We start from the raw sequence: 20,221 nt of genomic DNA, 5'->3' as shown, positions 1-20,221 counted from the left end.
CACTTGGTAATATTATAAGAAAACATGGAATAAGTTTCCACTGTTATGCTGATGACACTCAATTATATATTTCATCTAGACCAGATGATAACACTAAATTATCTAAAATGACAGAGTGTGTTAAAGATATAAAATATTGGATGACGTGTAATTTTCTTCTATTAAATTCAGATAAAACGGAGGTATTACTGATTGGTCCAAAAAACTGCCCACAAAACCTCTTACAATACAACCTTAATCTAGATGGACGTCCTGTTACTTTATCCTCTACAGTAAAAGACCTGGGTGTTATACTAGACCGCAACTTGTCTTTTGAAAATCATATTTCAAATGTCACAAGAACAGCCTTTTTCCACCTTAGAAACATTGCTAAGCTACGTAACATGCTATCAGTTTCTGATGCAGAAAAGTTAGTTCATGCATTCATGACCTCGAGACTAGATTACTGTAATGCTCTATTAGCTGGTTGTCCTGCATCCTCAATAAACAAGCTACAGTTAGTCCAAAATGCAGCCGCTAGAGTTCTTACTAGGTCAAGAAAATATGATCATATAACACCAATTTTATCATCTCTACACTGGTTACCTATTAAGTTCCGTATCAATTACAAAGTATTGTTACTGACCTATAAAGCCCTAAATGGTTTAGCTCCTGTGTATTTAAGAGATCTTCTATCGCCATATAATCCATCGCGCTCTTTAAGATCACTAAATTCGAGGCTTCTGGTCGTACCTAGGATATCTAAGTCCACTAAAGGAGGGAGGGCGTTTTCACATCTAGCTCCTAAACTCTGGAATAGCCTTCCTGATATTGTCCGAGGCTCAGACTCGCTCTACCAGTTTAAAACTAGATTAAAGACGCATCTCTTTAGCCAAGCATTCACATGATGCATCTCATACCTTTTATACTACAGTTAAATCAGATCAAATGCATTCATATTATGAACAGCAGCTACGCTAATTATTTCCCATCTGCCTTTTTTGTTGTTATCTCGGGACGCCTGTCCCGAGATAACTCAAATAGAGTTCGTCAGCTCCAGTTATGTATCCAGCCTCTCATGGAGACTTCAGATGCCCCAACGCCTGTGATGAGACGACTCGACGCCTGTGAAGAGACGACCCAACGCCGGCGATATGTTATGCCCTAAATTTCATGATTAACTAACTGTATTTTTGTATGTATATTTTTGAAATGCATTTTCTGTAAAGCTGCTTTGAAACAATGTGTATTGTGAAAAGCGCTATACAAATAAACTTGAATTGAATTGAATTGAATATCTTCTTTTTGTGTTCCACAAAACAAACAAAGTCATACAGGTTTGGAACGATGTGAGGATAACAATGTGAGAGTAAACGATGACAAAATTCCTGGGTGAATCATCCCTTTAGGTTTCAGACATAAGCCATAATTAACCATATACCGGTATGTCTATATTCAGGGCCTCTGTGACATGTCCCGCTCCTATTCACTGAAATTGGACATGCTTTCCTAGAAAGCTTTCTTTCCAACAAACTCAGCTGTAATGGCGGGGTTTAGTGTCTCCTGATGCTGCAGTCTTTCTTGCACTTCTGCAGAGGACTTGATAGGAAGACAGAGGAGGAAAGTGAGAGATGAAGGTAGCAGTGCCAGCCTGACTCATCCGTCTGCTGCTGCATGTAAGAGAAAAAAACCCTGCGCAGGTGAAGTGAGAACAAAAGAGAGAGAGCGACAGCGAGAAAAAAGGCAGAGAGAGAGAGAGGAGGAGGCTGAGGGAAAGATGGAGGGATAGATAAAGCAGTGGGGAGGAAGAAACAGACAGGGTGACTTTTTTAAAATGTGCACGGGCACGCCACACTGCGGCTGGCCTGGCTAAGCCTGGGATGCTTCAGCAAGCTTAAAAAAAAAGCCCTCCGCTGCTGTCTTGCAGGTAACTGCGAACTTCGGATGGAGGGATCAAGAGAACGAGAGATAGAGAGAGAGATAGAGAGAGAGAGAGAGAGAAAGGGAGGGGTGCTCTGTGCTGCTGGTCTCATCAAGTCAGGTTCTGTCTTAGGCCTCACAGCACACCCTGGGTCATTTCACCTCCCATTACAACACATGGAGCTCTGCACGAAACTTACAGCAGCCACACTTTCTTTTACAAGTTTTGGACATGTTAAAAATTGTAATAGAGAAAAAATATAAGTGTGCACACACACAATATACAGTCAAAAATAATATATAAATATATAATATATAAATATCACACACACACGTTTGTATATGGACAACCATTTTCAACATTGACAATAACTGAGAAATGTGTCTTGTGCACCAAACCAGCATATTTGAATGATTTGAATGAGAAAACGGTTTTAAAATGTAATAATATTTCACATTATTACTGTTCTTACTACATTTTTTGATCAAATAAATGCAGCCTAGCTTGCTGTTTAAGTATAATATAAAAAATTTAGAGGGTGCTAAAGTTATAATAAAGTCTGTGACAGGTGTGGTGTATTACAACCAAAAATTCCCTGCTAATTTAAGCCAAGGTAGTCATTTTATGTTTTAACCATTAAAGCAGTTCTGTAAACATCGCCCACAACACAAAAGGCCTTCAGAAAACTTCATTGCCACTGTAAAGTTAATAGACTGAAACCTTGCACTCTCATTTAAGGGCGGAAGGAGGACTATGACTTTGGGTGGAACAGATTTATGGAAGAGAAAGAGTGAGAGAGAAAAATCCATACACTGAAAATCTCATCGGGCAGTCTAGACATGAACACCATGGCTACATCTTTTCAGAGTTAAGAACTGGTTTAACAGAAACCGGGGAAGTGGGAAAGAATGAGTGAGAAAAAGATAATAGTTTTATGGTGCCTTCGCATCCTTTTTGAAGCTTTCAAGTATGCAAAAGCACATGAAAGTAGGGTCGGAAATTAACAAGGGCTTGAGACAAAAATGTCAGTAAAATGAACAAAAAGCCCCCCAAATTCAAAATAAAATAAAAACAGTTAAACTAAATCTATTACAATTGTCGCGATTTAAGTCAAATGTGAAAATGGATGAAGAGTGTCGACTGCGGCATCACATTTAGGCCTGTTCACCTTGCATCAGATTTCCTTTTGTGTTTTTGCATCATTGAGCACACTTGTTACTGTTGAGCTCATGAATGCAAAGGCCAATCAGAGTCACCGCTGTTCAGTGGACATGCTCACTGGTTGAATTCTCTCATCATAAACAACAGATTCAAGTCCAGATACAGTGATTGTAACATGAGTTTTGGTGAGAATGTATAACTCGAATTAGATTGACTGCTTTAGTAATGGGGAACCATCTTTGCTCACTCTCTGTATTTGAAAAAAAAAAAATATGCTACTAAAATAACCAATGTGAAGCCTTGATTTTTTTTAAAGTTTATAGTATTCAAATTGACTGAAGTAATTGTTCAATTTAAGTACCTGACATAAAAGACAACACAGAAACATTAAAAAGGTATATACATAAAAATGATAAAAGGTAAAAAATGCCCTAGGAAAATCAATTCCAGGAAGCAAATACTGCCCCTTAAATGGAAAAGTTAATTTCTGACCCTTATATGAAAGTGGTCCACATGACTCATGCACTATTGCACATTACACCAAGTCTTCTGAAGCCAAAATGTAAGTCATAATTCACTTACAAGCTCGGTTCATTCGAGCGGAACGAATCTTTCAAAGAAAAGATACGGCTCAAAAGAATGAGTTCATCTGGTTTACAAAACTGTTCTGAAAGATCCGTTCACAATTGTTTCACTTTAAGAACATTTCAAGATCTTACTGCATCTTGATCATAAGCTACACTTGCTTTGGTTCTGGCCATAAAACCCAACGCTTCTCTCTAATATCAATCTCCCATTGCATTTAATCTCCTCACAGTGAAGACTCTTAACTCAGGGTTCCTGTAAGCATCCGCCCAGGCTAGTGGCCTGACCACTCTGCGATTGGTCCAGACGTCTCTTATGACCCGCTCTCAGTGGCAGCAGTGTTCAATGTGGCTCTCCTCATAAACAGTGCCACTAGGAGCAAAACAAATTAGTCTTGCATGTGAGAGCAATTGGAGAGATTGTTGATTTGCAGGCAGGGCCAAGACAAACAGCAGGGACGTAAACAACCATTCCTGAAGATGACCGACCCTGGTGTCGTTCGGAAGTGGGGCATGTGATCGGCTAACAACATTAGGGGCACAGGACGTGTTTGTGAGATGCACTGTATGCCGTCAGCGCCTGACCCGTGGAAGCTTGGGCCTTGTTTTCGGACACACCCGAACCCTCGGAACCCACCAAAGTGAGCATTTACACACATATTAGCACGGCACGTTACGCAAACAGTACTCTGTACACATTCACAGATGCTTGGTCTCATGCACAATTAATCTGCATGATGAATCCACTTCAAATGTATAAGCAAAGGACTGACAAACTGCCAACATTAATAACATCTGTTGCACAGCCTTCCATTGAGGCAGTTATAAAAGCATGTAGGATGGAGATATCAATTTGTTTTGGGTACCAAATGAGCACAAACCACTGAAGCACTTTACTAGGGTGTGAATCCAAGTAAAGACTGAACCCCCTTAAAATCAAGTCAAAAATAATTTTTTGTAGGTTTTTTCATTTCTAATTTACAAACGTTGGATAAACTTTTAAAACTTACAGGTTTTATTAGCAAGACTGCATTCAGTTGATCTAAAGTGACAGTAAAGACATTTATAAATGTTACAAAAGATTTCCGTTGCAAAAAATGCTTCGCATTTGAACTTTCTATTTATCAAAAAATCCTTAAAAAAAGTATCAAGGTAGCAAATTTTTTTTTACTGATATAATAATAAATGTTTTTTGAGCAGAAATTATTTCTGAAGGATCATGTGACACTGAAAACTGGAGTAATGATGCTGGAAATTCAGCCTTGCATAACAGGAATACATTTAAAATGTACAAAAATAGAAAACAGTTATTTTAAATCAGAATATCTTATTATATTTTCAATCAAATAAATGCAGTATATATGTAGTCTGATAAGTAATCAGTTAATGTCCTGTAAGTACATAATAATGGTGGTATGGCAATAAATAAATACATTTTTCATTTCTGAGACGATTTTATTAAAATATATATTATGAGTAACAACTACATTGTCTTCCAATGGTGTTTTTTGACTATGCCGCACAAACGAACACCGCTACACATCAATAAAGAACCAGATCTACTGTAAGCGGCTGAGTACATGCTTCTCCTAAAGTTAGTCCTTTCTCTGAAGCTCACTGCTGCTGCATTCTGTGAACCCCATGTGGATCATCTATAGGTGTGTTTTTCTGACTCTTAAAGGAAAAGGAGCCGTACAGCCTGTACTGGCTTATTTCCATGGCGACCACACACCTCATGCACCATGCTTGATGACTTATTTAAACGGGGTGGGAAGGGGAAAAAAAACACCATCCTCATGAATAGAGAACAAAAACACAAACTTGCAAACAGATTGAAACATTTTCAACAAGAGATAATATATTAAAGATGCACTCAGCTCTGAATATAAAAATATGGGAGAAGAACACTAGTTAAAATTCTTAGTATTTTTCTAATTAAATGTTAGTGAAAAGTTGAATAGAAAATGTAATTTCTTACTTATTGTCACACTTTATATATAGACCCTTTTTACTGGGGCATGAGCCTTCCACATTTCACCTTGGTATCGCTATCGCTGTGTGTGTTAATGAATAGTATGTGAATCCCGTTTTCCAGATCTAATTTAATTGGCACGGATTTGATTGATAACGTTAGCTTGATGAAAAATGTCCCAATAATCAGTTCCTGGTTTTTACATTTATAACGATAGATTTTCTTTTTCCGGGTGGGTAGCCTATACTATTGGTCCACCTAAGTGTCAATCATTCTGGTGATATGTTTACGTAAGGCCGTCGTACGTGCTCGTCCCTATGTAGTTTTTTGCTTTCTGGTGTATTATGTGTGATGAGTTACGGTTTCAGCCATTCCTTTGAAAATGGCTGAGGGTCGAAAGAGAAAAAATGTATACGAAGTGTATGATAAGAAGAGAAAGGCCGCAGAATATAGAAACAAGACCAGAGTGATTTTGGGTGAATATTTCACACGCTGGCGTGCGCTAAAAGCACAGGTTGGGCTTCCCACTGATGCCGCAGTCGCAAAGATTCTACTAGACAGGTAAAGTTTGTCATGCTATTTGGAGAAATCCATTTAAAATCACTGCTAGTAAAAGTTAATGTAAGCGTTCCCTCTCGGGAGCAAACAGAGTGTTGCGCATGTGCATTGGAATTGGAGAGGGCGGGTCTTTTCTAAAATTAGGAAAGATCCTCCGCTATACCTTTAAGCAACAGCAGGAGTGCTGATATATCCCTGAATTTATTACAAATGTGATATTGAGATTATAGAACCGTTATTTCAACTGTTACTTCAACGAAAATAGTTCCAAAATAGCCAATCACGTTGCGTGTCTTCGAGCACCATGTTTCGTTCCTGAATGAATCAACGTTTCTGAATGAATTGATTTGAATGAATGATTCAATGACTCAATAAGATGTGACTTTCCGCCACCTACTGGTGGGTTTCCGTTGTAAGCTAGACATTTATTACATTTATTTTCTTTTTATTAATTTTAGGTAATTTTAAGTTTATTTAAATTCATTTAGATACATTTTATTTGCTCAAGTATCGAATAAAATGTAAACTTGCAATGATTAAGTTAATGTTGTTAGTAATTGTTTATAGTGAGAATAGTTTATAGTGAAAATTGGACCCTAAACTTTCAATATGGTCTCAATCTTGAATGTCCCCACCTGTAAGTCCCAGTACAGAAGTTAAATTCATATAGATTTTAAATGCCAACTGTAGCAGCAGGAACGCCGCATCCTGCTTTATTTCATTGTAAGAACAGGTCTGCTGGCATATGGCATTGGCGAGGCCCTGGGGTTAAACGTTTGTGTGTGTGTGTGTGTGTGTCTGTCTGTGTAGGCTTTGGTCTAAGAGCTCTGAATGCTCTGGTGGGATTTGTGTGTGGGCTGAAACAGTCGTATTTCATTGCAGTCATCAGGGAGACCTGCTAGCACGGAGCTAGTGTAAGAGCTGCGTTTTAGAGCATGTACGTGTCCCACCCCCAGTCCAGTGGTGTGTGTGTGTGTGCATCTGCATGTGTGTGAGGGGTTTAACCGTGTGAGGTTGGTAATCTGAAAAGCTGCTTTGCCTCCGGGCGGTAGTGTGAAACTTGGCTGGAGAGCGATACAGGCAGGATGAGAGAAAGAGAGAGGAAGGGGAAAGAGAGAGAGAGAGAGAGAGAGAGAGAGAGGAAGGGGAAAGAGAGAGAGGGAGAGAGAGAGAGAGAGAGAGAGAGAGAGAGAGAGAGAGAGAGAGAGAGAGAGAGAGAGAGAGAGAGAGAGAGAGAGAGAGAGAGAGAGAGAGAGAGAGAGAGAGAGAGAGAGAGAGAGAGAGAGAGAGAGAGAGAGAGAGAGAGTCAGTCTGTTATGTAACAGGGCTTTTCTTTCCTTTGTCAACAAACAGGAGAGACCTGTACACACACACACACACAAAGTTAGTCACCAAATACTGGCATGAGAGAGTTTACTTCAAGGGCACGCCTGACTCGTGAGACGTGAGGTATTACTCTATGCAAACACACTCCAGAACAGGCCGCGGTTAATGTTTTGTAAAAAGAGCTGGACACAAAATCTTGGAAAAGAGGGAAAAGTATGCGCTAAAGAATATAACTGGCCTGGATGTCTTACAGAGGGTTTTTTTACATGTACCCCGAGCCACGAACACTCACACATTTATCAATTTCTGGAAAAACATGAACCCTGTGTGGTGCTTCTATTACCGCCTCTTCCATGGAAATGGTCCTGGTGCTCATGCTCAAGTTCGTCCAGAGGGATTTATGAACAGGCCTGCGTTTCTCATTGACGTTACTGACTATGTTAGGACACAACCTGCCAATGCAGAAGCATAGTACAGTACATCCAGGTCTTTGTTTTGAGAACTTTCTTGATTGAACACCAAAAAGTGCAACTCATATTCAGAGCTGAGTCTGCAAAGCGTCAAGATAGACTGCGTTGATAGTGTTGCCAGAAAAACATAAATCTGACAATCTGAACAGCTCGGAGTTGAACGTCGCGGGTTGCCATCGCATAATTATGGTAATTATGACATAGCGTGAATGCAACATAAGCTTGTTGTTTTGGTTCAGGAGGAACTGTAAAAGCTGTTTGTTTGAAGCACTCTGTGACTGTGTGTGTGTGTGTACAACTCTGCACAGCCTCATGGAACACGCTAATGATGTGTGATGTCTGCGTGAGCGACAGGTAAGGATATATATTATGACAAGCAGGTTAGACATCCTATCATTGCATTCGGACCGAATGTTATGATTGGACAACATTTCTTTGCCCTAATACTTCCACAGAAGATATACATATATTTGTTTATATTTAGATGACTTCTAATATTGATTGCTATCAAAAGTGTTCATGAAAAACATTGCCTATCCTAGCTTTAATTATCATTGTGAGGGGAGAGTAAGTTAACTTTTTTGATTACGTGTACGAGGGCACTATTTATTTATTTGTATAAACACCGAAATATTCCATAAAAAAAAGAACTGTCGCTTTGATTTCATGGGGACTTGAAGTCATCGCAGAAACCATGCCCTCTCTCAGGAACCACAAGTCTGAACGCAACGAACTACACACAATCCTTCTATAGTGTCAAAAACAGTTTAGATTAGATACACTGCATGCGATTTGAAGCTTTGTTGTCAGCCTTCTTTGCTTTGACCGCTTGGCCATTACCACATATCTAAAACAACAGCAGAAAACAACAGCACCTGCTTGACATTTTGAACATTGTGTGCTGCCACATGCTCACGTTCACCTCAACACGTTGACATAAGTGATCATTCGAGAGAGAGAGAGAGAGAGAGAGAGAGAGAGAGATTTGCCAATTATATGTTCATGAGTCATGACCTGCTGCTCAGCAACCAAATCACTAAGTCATTGGTGAGAGCGATAGAAAGAGATAAAAAGAGAAGGGCTTCTAGCTAATACAAGCAAAATCCAACCAAAAAACAAAGACTTCGAGAAAAACACTGAGATAAACAAGTGTTAAATGAAGGGAGAGACCGAGCGAGTGAGCTAGAGCGAGAACATGATGAGCCACGTGAGTTTGGCTCAGACACTGCAGGCCGGTTACGTAAACACCCCCCACTCTGTCGCCTCATGGACTCAGCAGACACCGCACCTCTCCAATCCCTCCGCCTGCTGCTGCGCCACGCTTTTTCTCTTCCCTCACATGGCTTCTCACATGCTCGCTCCCTCCCTTCTCCTTTCCCCTCGCTCACCCTCCTACTCTCTCTCTCCCCGGGGAGCCGGCGGTCTGCGTGAAACTGCAGCACCACTCTCAGGGCGGGAAGAACACGGCAAAACAGCTCAACCCCGTGGAGAACGAGCGCTCCAAAATAAACAAACGCATACTGACGTGGAATTATGCACACTATCGTTTTTGTGGTGGAGAGATGGAACAAATACGAGTTGCTTTTCACACAAGTTCTGAATTGAAATCTTCTGTATAGCTGCTTTATGGCAACGAATGCGTTTCATAATCGACACATTTTTGCAACATCAACTACTGAACTGGGCCGTTTCACAAAAGCATTGTGAGCCCGAGTTAAATGTGAAGAACATTACTCACCAATGTTCTCTTAGCTTACAATACTTTTGGGAAATGCAGCCTAGAACTGAGGCAACATTGAACTAACTCCAGCTGAATAACGACACTATTGTCTTCTGTAGAGCTGCTTATAGCTAAAATTGAACTTGTTTCATAATTAATGAACTTTTCACAGAACTGACTTGAGCTGAATAAAGATACTATTGTATTTTTGAATCTGCTTTACAGCCCAGTTTGAATTGATCTCATATTTAATGAAATTTGCATCGTTGACACTGTTACTTTGCAATTTATTACAGTGAAACAAACTGTATAATGCGCTATACAAATAAAGCTGACTTAACTTGACAAGTCAAGTCACCGTTATCTATATAGTGCTTTATACAATACAGACTGTTTCAAAGCAGCTTTACAGTGACAAACAGGAAAATAACAGAATCAATGATGCTGACAGAATTCAATTCTGCTATAAAACAGCTCAAAAAAAGACAAGTGTCATTATTCAGCTCAAGTCAGTTCAATGCGGATTAAGTTCAGTTTATGAAGCATAATGAAACAAAGTTGAATCAGCTGAAATGATACATTAAAGACATTCCACAACTAACTGTGATGTCATGATTATGATGCAACAGCTGGGAATAAATCTGATTTTCCTGTCCTTTATTCTGTCCTCTTCCTTATTTTTCCCTGGCTCTCTCTTTCCCCATGTGCAGGGCTGTAGTCAGCTCTCTGCAGTATTGATTTGTGGTGCTGGGTGATTTTGGCTACCTGCTCCAACACTAGGAGTGTGTCCTCATGTGCCTTTGCTTATGTAACAGCGCGGGACTCTTTCTCCGCGGAATGCTGATTAACTGTCTGGAGCTTTAGGACTCCCAGCATTCACCCTGCCACAGATGCCAACGACACTGCAGAGGCCCGAGAGCTGCGCTTCACTTCACTCGCCCGCATATGCACACACACGCACACTCTCTCGCGCTCTGGGAGGGGTCATCAGGTTCACAGTTCTTGGTTTTGGCACTAGCGCCCTCTTCTGGTGGCTGTTGGTATGGCATCAACAATCCCTGGAGGCATTATGACATCACAGGTGGCAGGTGGATATTTGATGTGTGCTACACAACCCGCGTGTAAGATTGCATTAGAAACCTATTTCTATTAGTCAAAAGTTTTTTCATGTGTTTTTAATGTTTTTGAAAGAAGTCTATTCTAAATGTCTTTCACGCGTCCTTGCTGAACAAACTTTTTTTTTAAATAACTTTCTTGAGCAGCAAATCAACATCTTAGAATGATTTCGGAAGGATCATGTGACACTGAAGACTGCTAAAAAATTCAGCTTTGCCATCACAGGAATTAATTACATCTTAAAATGTATTAAAATAGAAAACAGTTATTTTAAATTGTAATAATATTTCCCAATTTTACTGTATTTTTAATCAAATAAATGCCTTGGTGAGCATAAGAGACTTCTTTCAGAAAACCTTCATAATTATTCCAAACTTTTGACCGGCAGTGTGCACAAGATGAGTCGTAATTTTGGTTCAAGACTTAGATAACGTATTCATTCATGAAGTAAAAGAGGGAATAAAAAAGGCTGAAATTAGGTTATGGAAATGTTTTCATCACACTTACCTTCTCCTTGAGTGTCTTCTTCCTATCAAGCATCTCTTGCAGAGTCTGGAGGATCTTAATGCACAACTTCTCCTCTTTCTCCATCAGTTTCTTGGTGTGTTTGATAAGCCTGCGAGAAAATATAGTATCATATTTAACAATAAATCAGGAATACCAAACTGGCCACCTGGCCATCAACTACGAATGTTTTAGAACTATGAATTTAACTGTAATAACTACATTTTAGTTTCAGTTTTTGACCTCATACCGAAAATATTATTCTTCATGTTTATTGGAGTAATAATGGCTAGGATTGTATTCGTAACTTTAGCATACCGCCCCATTAAATAACTAAAAACATCACACACTAGATTTTACAGTATATAATGGTCAAACATTATTTATATGAGCATGGACTGAAAGTACACTACTACTGTTCAAAAGTTTTGGGTTGGTAAGATTTTGTAATGTTTTTTTAAAAAGTCTCTTATTCTCACCAAGGCAACATTTATTTGATAAAAAAAATTTAAGAATGTAAATAGAAGTAAGAAACTTTCTTATTATTATTATATCAATGTTAAAAGCAGTTGTGTTGCTTGATAGTTTTGTGGGAAAGTTTTTTTTGTTACAATGTAGAAGTCTTTACTATCTTGTTTGATCAATTTAACGCATCCTTGCTGAACATAAAATATTAATATCTTTAAAAGATAAGATGACATCTTACAGACTCCATACTTGTTTTGAACAGTAGTTTACATAGTCTACATCAATCCACATATTTGATATCTGTCAATCAATCAAATCAATTGATTTGCAAGCCAGATTTGAGGAAAAACTATTGACACTTTAGGCGCATAAAGGGATGCATCGATATGGAAATTTTGTCCGATACCGATAATTATATTTGAAAGCCGATAACCGATATATTGGCCAATAAATCTAAATCCAAATTATTATATCATTTTTGAGAGCCTGATTACAAAAACAAAAGTCTCACCATTAAAAGCCATGTCCCAAACACACAATTATATATAATATTCTCATTATAATTTTATGTAGCCTATATAACAGACTTGCGCTGCACATTGCACTTAACTGTATTTTCCTCTTTGTAATTTCAATCATATTTCAAGCAATTCATTACCATCATGATGAACAGTGCTGAAGCGTATAGCTGAAGGTAATAATCCATTATTTATCGGCATAAATATATCGGCCAAATTTTCTTGTCGGCCCGATAACATTAAAAGTGAACACACACACATACTGTGCAAAAGTCTTAGGCACGTTAGAATTGTCACACACACAAAAATTAGTTTTAAGCCAGTTATTTATATCTTTTGCTGTAGTGTGTCAGTAGCAAATATAAGTTTACATTTTCAAACATTCCTTTTGCCATTAATTTTAATAATCCAGTGAGATTTCTGCATGCACAAAGAGTCTGACAACAGCCGGTGTTCCACACAAAGATCTTATCCAGTCTGTCTGTGATTACATTACATTAAAAAACGAGAACTTCTGCAATGTCTCCAAGATGCTTGAAGAAACCTACCTGCGCTAACTATCCCATATTATCAGGGACTGCATTCAAGTATTTAAATAGTTTTTGCACAACAAATTTCCATAAGTCACGTAATTTCAATGAATGAAGCGCCCCCAAAAAATCAGGAAACAGGAAATATGTTTTATGTCTTAGCCGTGTAGACGTATATAAGCGCACCTCAAACACAGACCTAGTGTGATTTTAGAGGTATATCTCGCTCAGACACAGATAATTGCTTATATAAGGCACTCAGAACCCCAGGCACATTCACAACAAATACATTTTATAGCTTATATATGATGTTGCTGGTATGCCATTCACAGCAGAAGCAGGTCTGACACATATATACAAACATACAAATGTTTTCAATTCTACTTCATTACTTAATCCCATTTTTTACAGGCAAACCATACAACAAACAATCAGTTGTTTAGGATGTTGCTGATATAATGTTTGGAAATATAGCAGAAATTCTCATGGATCTATAATGTCATACCTATACCTACGGCTATTTTTAACACTGTCACTGGACCGGTTTAATATATTCACTGTGGATGACGCACAGCTTTAATTTGTTTGATGTGGGTGCGTGTCTCACTTCGACATGAAGGCTCCATCCTCTCTGCGGAGCTGAGCAGACTCTGGAAACAGCATCTCTGGGCTGTGCAGCACGTCTACTAATACAGAGAACTCGGCTTCTACCCGTGGATTAAACTGCTCCTCCAGATAGGCAACGACTCCCTGAAACACATAAATCAAATCAAAAGTAGTACGGTAATCAACTTAAGACAAAAGCCTTTTTTCACATACACAAGGCTTTTAACACAAGTACGATTACTGTTATAATTAGCAGGTTAGCACAGGAGTTTTCAATCTTTTGGATGCCATGGACCACTAAATAAGAAATTACAGTAATGTACCGGTATTTATTTTACTCAATGTTTTATTTTATTCCATTAACACAGTTCAATCTTATTTTGTATTTATTTATTTGATAATTTAGTTCTCATCTAGTAATCTCACTATTAAAGGATTAGTTCACTTTTAAAGTGAAAATTCTGTCATCATATACTCACCCTTAAGTGGTTTCAAACCTGTATGAATTTCTTTCCTCTGCTGAACACAAAGGAAGATATTTAGAAGAATGTCAGTAACCAGACAGTTTTTGGTTCCCAATGACTGCCATAGTAGGAAAAAAATATACTATGGCAGTCATTGGGAACCAAAAACTGTCTGGTTACCAACATTCTTCTAAATATCTTCCTTTGTGTTCAGCAGAGGAAAGAAATTCATACAGGTTTGAAACAACTTAAGGGTGAGTATATGATGACAGATTTTTCATTTTAAAAGTGAACTAATCCTTTAACCAGTTGTTTATTAGCACATAATAATGCCTTATTCTGCATTATCCCTACCCCATACCCAAACTTAAGCATTATAACAACTACCTTACTAACTGTTAATACGCAGGAAATAAGGAGTTTGAGGCAAAAGTCATAGTTAATAGTGAATATGTGTTTTCCGCAAAATAAAGTGTTACCATTTATTTATAAAAAAAAATGTACACAGTTTTTCATTAGACATTTCCACGGACCCCGTAGGGTTAGCAGATGAAAATGACTGGATCAGTGAGGATGTGCAATGATGTGTATTATTATAATTTTTTTAAAATAATAGTATTCAGGACTACAAATCACACCAGGACAAAATTGCATTGTCGACTGTTGTGGCAAAAACTATATTTAACAAACACAGCATTCCCAGGCAAAAGAGACGTCAAGATTCAAATTGTATTTACAAGAAAAGATACATTTATTCTTGCAAGAATAGTTCCCATTCTAGCCACACAGCCCAGCTGCAGGCTGAGGTGAAACCCCAGCCTTAACAGACCAGTTTGCAGGCAGAAGTGAGACACGGATAGGTGCTTTACTGGTAGTTTTATTATTGTTCTCATCAAAGCATTCTCTAAACAACCACCCCAGAGGGCAGGACCTGAGGAACCCCCATGCTTGCCTCAACCCCTGCCTAGCCTGGGGATCTTCTCACCTCTGTATCACACACAGCTGTATCAACGTTACAACATAAAGCTCAAAATACAGAACACGTCATTCATTTGTTAAATCATTGAGAAAACAAAATAAGAAATAAAAGATTAAAATTGCCTCTACAATTAAAAAAAAACTCAGATACGTCTCATTGATGTATAAGTCACATGTTATTATTACAATATGAATTAATGCAAAATACTGGTATATAAAATAAAATCTTTACAAACATTATAAAAATACATTTTATTTCCCCTCAATCCACAACACATCTTTTCAAATTGCCAGTATTCACAAAAGGAATGAAAAACATAAAATATATAAAATAAACAAATCATGGCATTCCTTTCAAACAATACTTATTATAAACGCAGAGCCTAAACTAATTTATTCAAAGCAAAAAAAAAAAAAAACAACGACAAAAAAAACATGGGGATTTTGGAAATACGTTATACAAATAAATTCATACCACATTTCGCAAATGTGTGTACTTAGCAGGTTTTACGTGCTTGCTGTTAATGACATTAAAGGGTTAGTTCACCCAAAAATGAAAATAATGTCATTAATGACTCACCCTCATGTCGTTCTAAGCCCGTAAGACCTCCGTTCATCTTCGGAACACAGTTTAAGATATTTTAGATTTAGTCCGAGAGCTTTCTGTCCGTCCATTGAAGCTGTATATACAGTATACTGTCCATGTCCATAAAGGTAATAAAAACATCATCAAAGTAGTCCATGTGACATCAGTGGGTTAGTTAGAAGTTTTTGAAGCATCGAAAATACTTTTTGGTCCAAAAATAACACAAAATAAGACTTTATTCAGCATTGTATTCTCTCCCGGGTCTGTTGTCAATCTGCGTTCAGGACTCCACAGTGACGCTGCTGACGTAAGACGCTGATGACGTGTTATCTGGTGCGTCCGAGCTTCGTTTACAGTCTGAGGGAGACGCACGCTATATTCAAGCTATTCTACATTGTTTGCGTGGATATCATTTTTTTAATGGTGCGTAAATGTGCATGTCGCGGATGAGACACTTTTACAGCGTGCGTTTCCCTCAGACTGTAAACGAAGCTCGGGCGCACCAGAAATACACGTCATCAGCGTCTTACGCCATCAGCGTAACTGTGAAGGATTGACAACAGACCCGGGAGAGAATACAATGCTGAATAAAGTCTTATTTTGTGTTATTTTTGGACCAAAAAGTATTTTCGATGCTTCAAAAACTTCTAACTAACCCACTGATGTCACATGGACTACTTTGATGATGTTTTTATTACCTTTATGGACATGGACAGTATACTGTATATACAGCTTCAATGGAGGGACAGAAAGCTCTCGGACTAAATCTAAAATATCTTAAACTGTGTTCCGAAGATGAACGGAGGTCTTACGGGCTTAGAACGACATGAGGGTGATTCATTAATGACATTATTTTCATTTTTGGGTGAACTAACCCTTTAAGTTGCTTTGGAATATAAGTCGCAGCACGTTTCAGATGGTAAAATTATGCCACTCGTATTCAGGTACATGATTCTGATTGGTTAGTTGCCTTTAGAAAACTACACCGATGAGGGTATTTTACCGGTGACCGTTTTTGATGTGAAAGTGACGTTACCTGTAGTTTCTCAATGATCTTGTAATCATGGGCCCCAAAGGGCTCCTTACGGGGTCGTCCGCGGGTCGACAGCTTCCAGTCCTTCACTGCACGCTGCACCATGCTGGTGTGTGTCTTCAGCGACAGGGCGTTGACTTGACCGTCCAGGTCCACTGGAATGGGGATGGCCCGACTCTTGGCTGGGAAGGGTTAGGAGGAGGACAGCGTTTACAAATGTACATATTTTCAGACTACAATACATGTGTAACCTCATTACAAATGAATGAAACAAACTTTATCCAATCTGAGGGAAACACATGTTTTAAAAACATGTTAAACATATTAAAAACCTCAAATACTGATAGCAAACACATCTGTATTTTCCTTTGATTTTTTGGGTACGTTTTATAGTATGATTTTTTGATTATTTAAGGCAAGAGTAAAAATTTTTGACAATATTTCCACAGATACATTTCTTATTCATACATTATTCATTTATTTTGCAGGTTGCATGCTTTTTGTGAGCTGTACTTGTCAAATTAAATGTTATTATTATCCTCACAAATACTGTACGAAAATGAGTATGTGAAAAAATGTTTAGAAATATAGCAAGTGAAATAGCTCGACTTAACCATCCAGAATTAACTACTTGACCCAAGATGAAGTATGTAAAGTAAAATGGGAACAAGATAACCCAAGATTTCTTAAACTAGGGTTTAGAACTAAACGGGCTTAACAACTGTTAGTGTGAAAAGTCTATTTGACAATTTATTTACCTTGATTTATCTCATGTATTTATCTTCACAAAATTCTCGTTTTAAACTGTTTTTCCATAAAATATATTTTTTATTTAATTCGGTGCCTATTTCAGCAATTTTGAAATCTAATGAAGGATTGCCGATATTTAAAAACATGTCAAAACAAGATGAATTAGCAGGAAGCAGTTTTAGTCATGTTGAAGATACCGTATGACCGTACATTAAAAATAGCATTTTACGGGCAAACCAAAACCATCGGTCACATGGCGGCCTCATATTTGGGTTAAAAGTCACGTGTCTGAAAGAAATTAAACTTACCGACATCGTTAAGGGTTTTAATGCAACTCTCAATGTTAGTCTTCTGCAGGGAGTTAAGCCAGGTGCAGTTGTAGAGTCTGCATGCGGTCTGCAGCACTTGAACGAAAGTTGCTTGATGGGCCTGGCGAAGAGATCCAGTATGATTTCCCAGTCAGACAGCATAAGTAACACCACATTAATATGATTGATTCATAGAGGAGAAATGCACCAGACGAATGAGACATGTTGTGGTCAAACTCGTGGAATAAAACTTTCTCGCTCTACCTGAAGGTTTGAATTGCTGACAGAGAACTGGGAGCCGAAGAAGCCCTTGACGATGGCCATGATGGTATCAGTGACGTATTTTTCGAGGCATGTGTCAGCGTGCTTCCTGTCTGTGGTGCTGTTAGACACCTACAACAACATCATCACAGTTCAGGATGCTTATCACCCACATAGCAATCACAAATCAGTCACAGATGATCTAAACAGCTCTTCAACCCAGTATGTAATATATCATGCCTCATAAATTGCGAGGGAGGGAAAGAGAAAGAGAGAGTCGGTGTCCTTTAACTCACACTGTCCATGTCTTTAAGGAAACTTTCGAAGAGTTTCCAAATGTGATTGCTGGTGTAGATCTCCTTCATCTCCACCTCAGTGTCCACATAGCAGTGGTTCACGAAATTTACATATGCTATTTTCACCTGCAAAAGAGGTAAAAGCAATGTTCAAAAAGACTAGCTGATGTCACTTACAAAAATATGGTTTTAAATAGTATTATCATCCATACAATCGTGGTTTTATTATGGGGGGGCATGGTTTTCTTTCAAGTACCTTGTAATACCAGCTAAATACCATAGTACAGTATATGAAATCTGTAATCTTTCAGTACCATGGTATCCAATTGCCCCAAAACACTTTTTCAATGTAAATAAACATTTTTCATTAAACTACATTTTTGATAATTATTTTATTGGCTGTTATTTTATATTATTCAATACCATTCATACATATTTTTTATGTGTGGACAAAAATATACATGCGCTACTGTTTAAAAGGTTGGTGCTGGTAAGATTTTAATATTTTTGAAAGAAGTCTCTTATGTTCACCAAAGCTGCATTTATTTGATCAAAAATACAGTAAAAACAGTAGTAATTGTGGAAAAAAACATTTATTTTAATATATCATGCCACATGATACTTAAGAAATCGTTCTAATATGCTGATTCAGTGCTCATGAAACGTTTCTTATTATTATCATCATTGCCGAAAACAGTTGTGCTGCTCAAAATTTGTGGATTATTTGAAAACAACAGCATTTTTTTTAAACAGAAATCTTTTGTTTTTGAATAAAAGTAATCATTATTCTTCTTTAAAGTCTTACTAACCAGGAACTTTTAAACTGTAGTGTATTTTTTTTACTTCTGTATATCAACGCATTATGGTATTTCCATCTTATACCATCACTGTGCCTTTTTTCTAAGCGTCAACTTCCTACTGTACACGTTCTTAAGAGTGTTTAACTTTTAGCTCATTTGGGATGGACTGTAATAGTGCAAGCATTAATTTTGTTCTTCATAATTAGACAAATATCATTAGATAACTTATAAAGTGCATAAACAACAACATGTACAACTTTTCAAGAAAACATTCAGATAGGGATAATGTCCTGTTACCTCTGGAGTGCAGTCGCTGTGCAGGACCACTTTGACAATATCATCGAGTGGCAGAAGTGAGTTGCACTTGAGCTCGGTATCAACATTCTTGCCCTCGGTGCAGGCTGCCAGCAGCTCAACCAGAGTGATGTGGTACGCCAGAGGCCCGTTCTCATCCCGCTCAGAAGACATCATATTTTGCAGTGTCGGAAAAGAGGCACGGTCATTATAGAAGACCAACACGTCTTCTCCTCCGTTCACCAGCTACCGTCCAAAACAAACACATTGTCTGATTAAGAACACAATATAAATTCACTTTCATGTGAATGGAAGCGTTTTTTTTATAATAAGTGGAGAGAGATACAAGAATGAATATTAAGATATTCTCAAAATGTATGGATAACTATCACGAAATACACATTAAGAAAATGTATTCAAAACATACTGAATTTTTTTTTTTCAAAATAAAAACATTTTAAAAATAGTTAATTATTATTACTTTAAAAATATGTGCCAAATATATTGTTTTAATATTAATGTGTATTATGAACATGATTAATGTGTGTTTTGAGTCTGAATCTCCATGGAGCATTCAATTCAAAGTCCATCTCACCTCACTCATGATTTTGCACTGACATTCCTTCACGTATTTGCCATCAGCTTTGACGATGGTTTGGAGGAAGCGCAGGTACTCCACGTGACGGCCGTGGGTCTCAATGCAGTGCACGAAGTGATGCACCACGCGGTCGCTGATCTCATTGCACAGGTGGTAGTTGTTCCTGAAGATGAAGCCCATTGTCTTGGCCTCCAGAAGCTGAGCGAAGCGAAGGCAGAATCAAATAAAATATTCTCCGAATTCCATTTCAACACCAAATAATCTATTATCAATTGCAAGGACATGTAATGCTCATTAAAGGGATAGTTCATCCAAAAATGAAAATTATGTCATCATTTACTCACCCTCAAGTTGTTCCAAACCTGTCCTTTCTTCTGCAGAACACGAAAGAAGATATTTTGAAGAATGTTGGTAACCAAA

The 20,221-nt window shown here is 38.0% G+C and overlaps 1 protein-coding gene across 1 annotated transcript in view; it reads right to left on the bottom strand.

The window, feature by feature from the left end:
- The window catches only part of itpr2 (inositol 1,4,5-trisphosphate receptor, type 2), an 89,989-nt gene that overhangs the window by 37,188 nt on the left and 32,580 nt on the right, over positions 1 to 20,221 (bottom strand). The window contains exons 30-37 of the mRNA XM_079621073.1: positions 19,799 to 19,999; positions 19,207 to 19,449; positions 18,110 to 18,235; positions 17,817 to 17,945; positions 17,553 to 17,673; positions 16,498 to 16,676; positions 13,435 to 13,577; positions 11,315 to 11,423 (exon numbers count right to left, since the gene is read on the bottom strand). Of these exons, the coding sequence (XP_079477199.1) occupies positions 11,315 to 11,423; positions 13,435 to 13,577; positions 16,498 to 16,676; positions 17,553 to 17,673; positions 17,817 to 17,945; positions 18,110 to 18,235; positions 19,207 to 19,449; positions 19,799 to 19,999 (1,251 nt within the window). The remainder of the gene's footprint in view (positions 1 to 11,314; positions 11,424 to 13,434; positions 13,578 to 16,497; positions 16,677 to 17,552; positions 17,674 to 17,816; positions 17,946 to 18,109; positions 18,236 to 19,206; positions 19,450 to 19,798; positions 20,000 to 20,221) is intronic.

This window comes from Phoxinus phoxinus (assembly GCF_949152265.1).
Source record: "Phoxinus phoxinus genome assembly, chromosome: 8".
Taxonomy (NCBI): domain Eukaryota; kingdom Metazoa; phylum Chordata; class Actinopteri; order Cypriniformes; family Leuciscidae; genus Phoxinus; species Phoxinus phoxinus.
The sequence above is the reverse complement of the archived record's forward strand: the minus strand, read 5'-3'. Positions and strand labels throughout refer to the sequence as shown.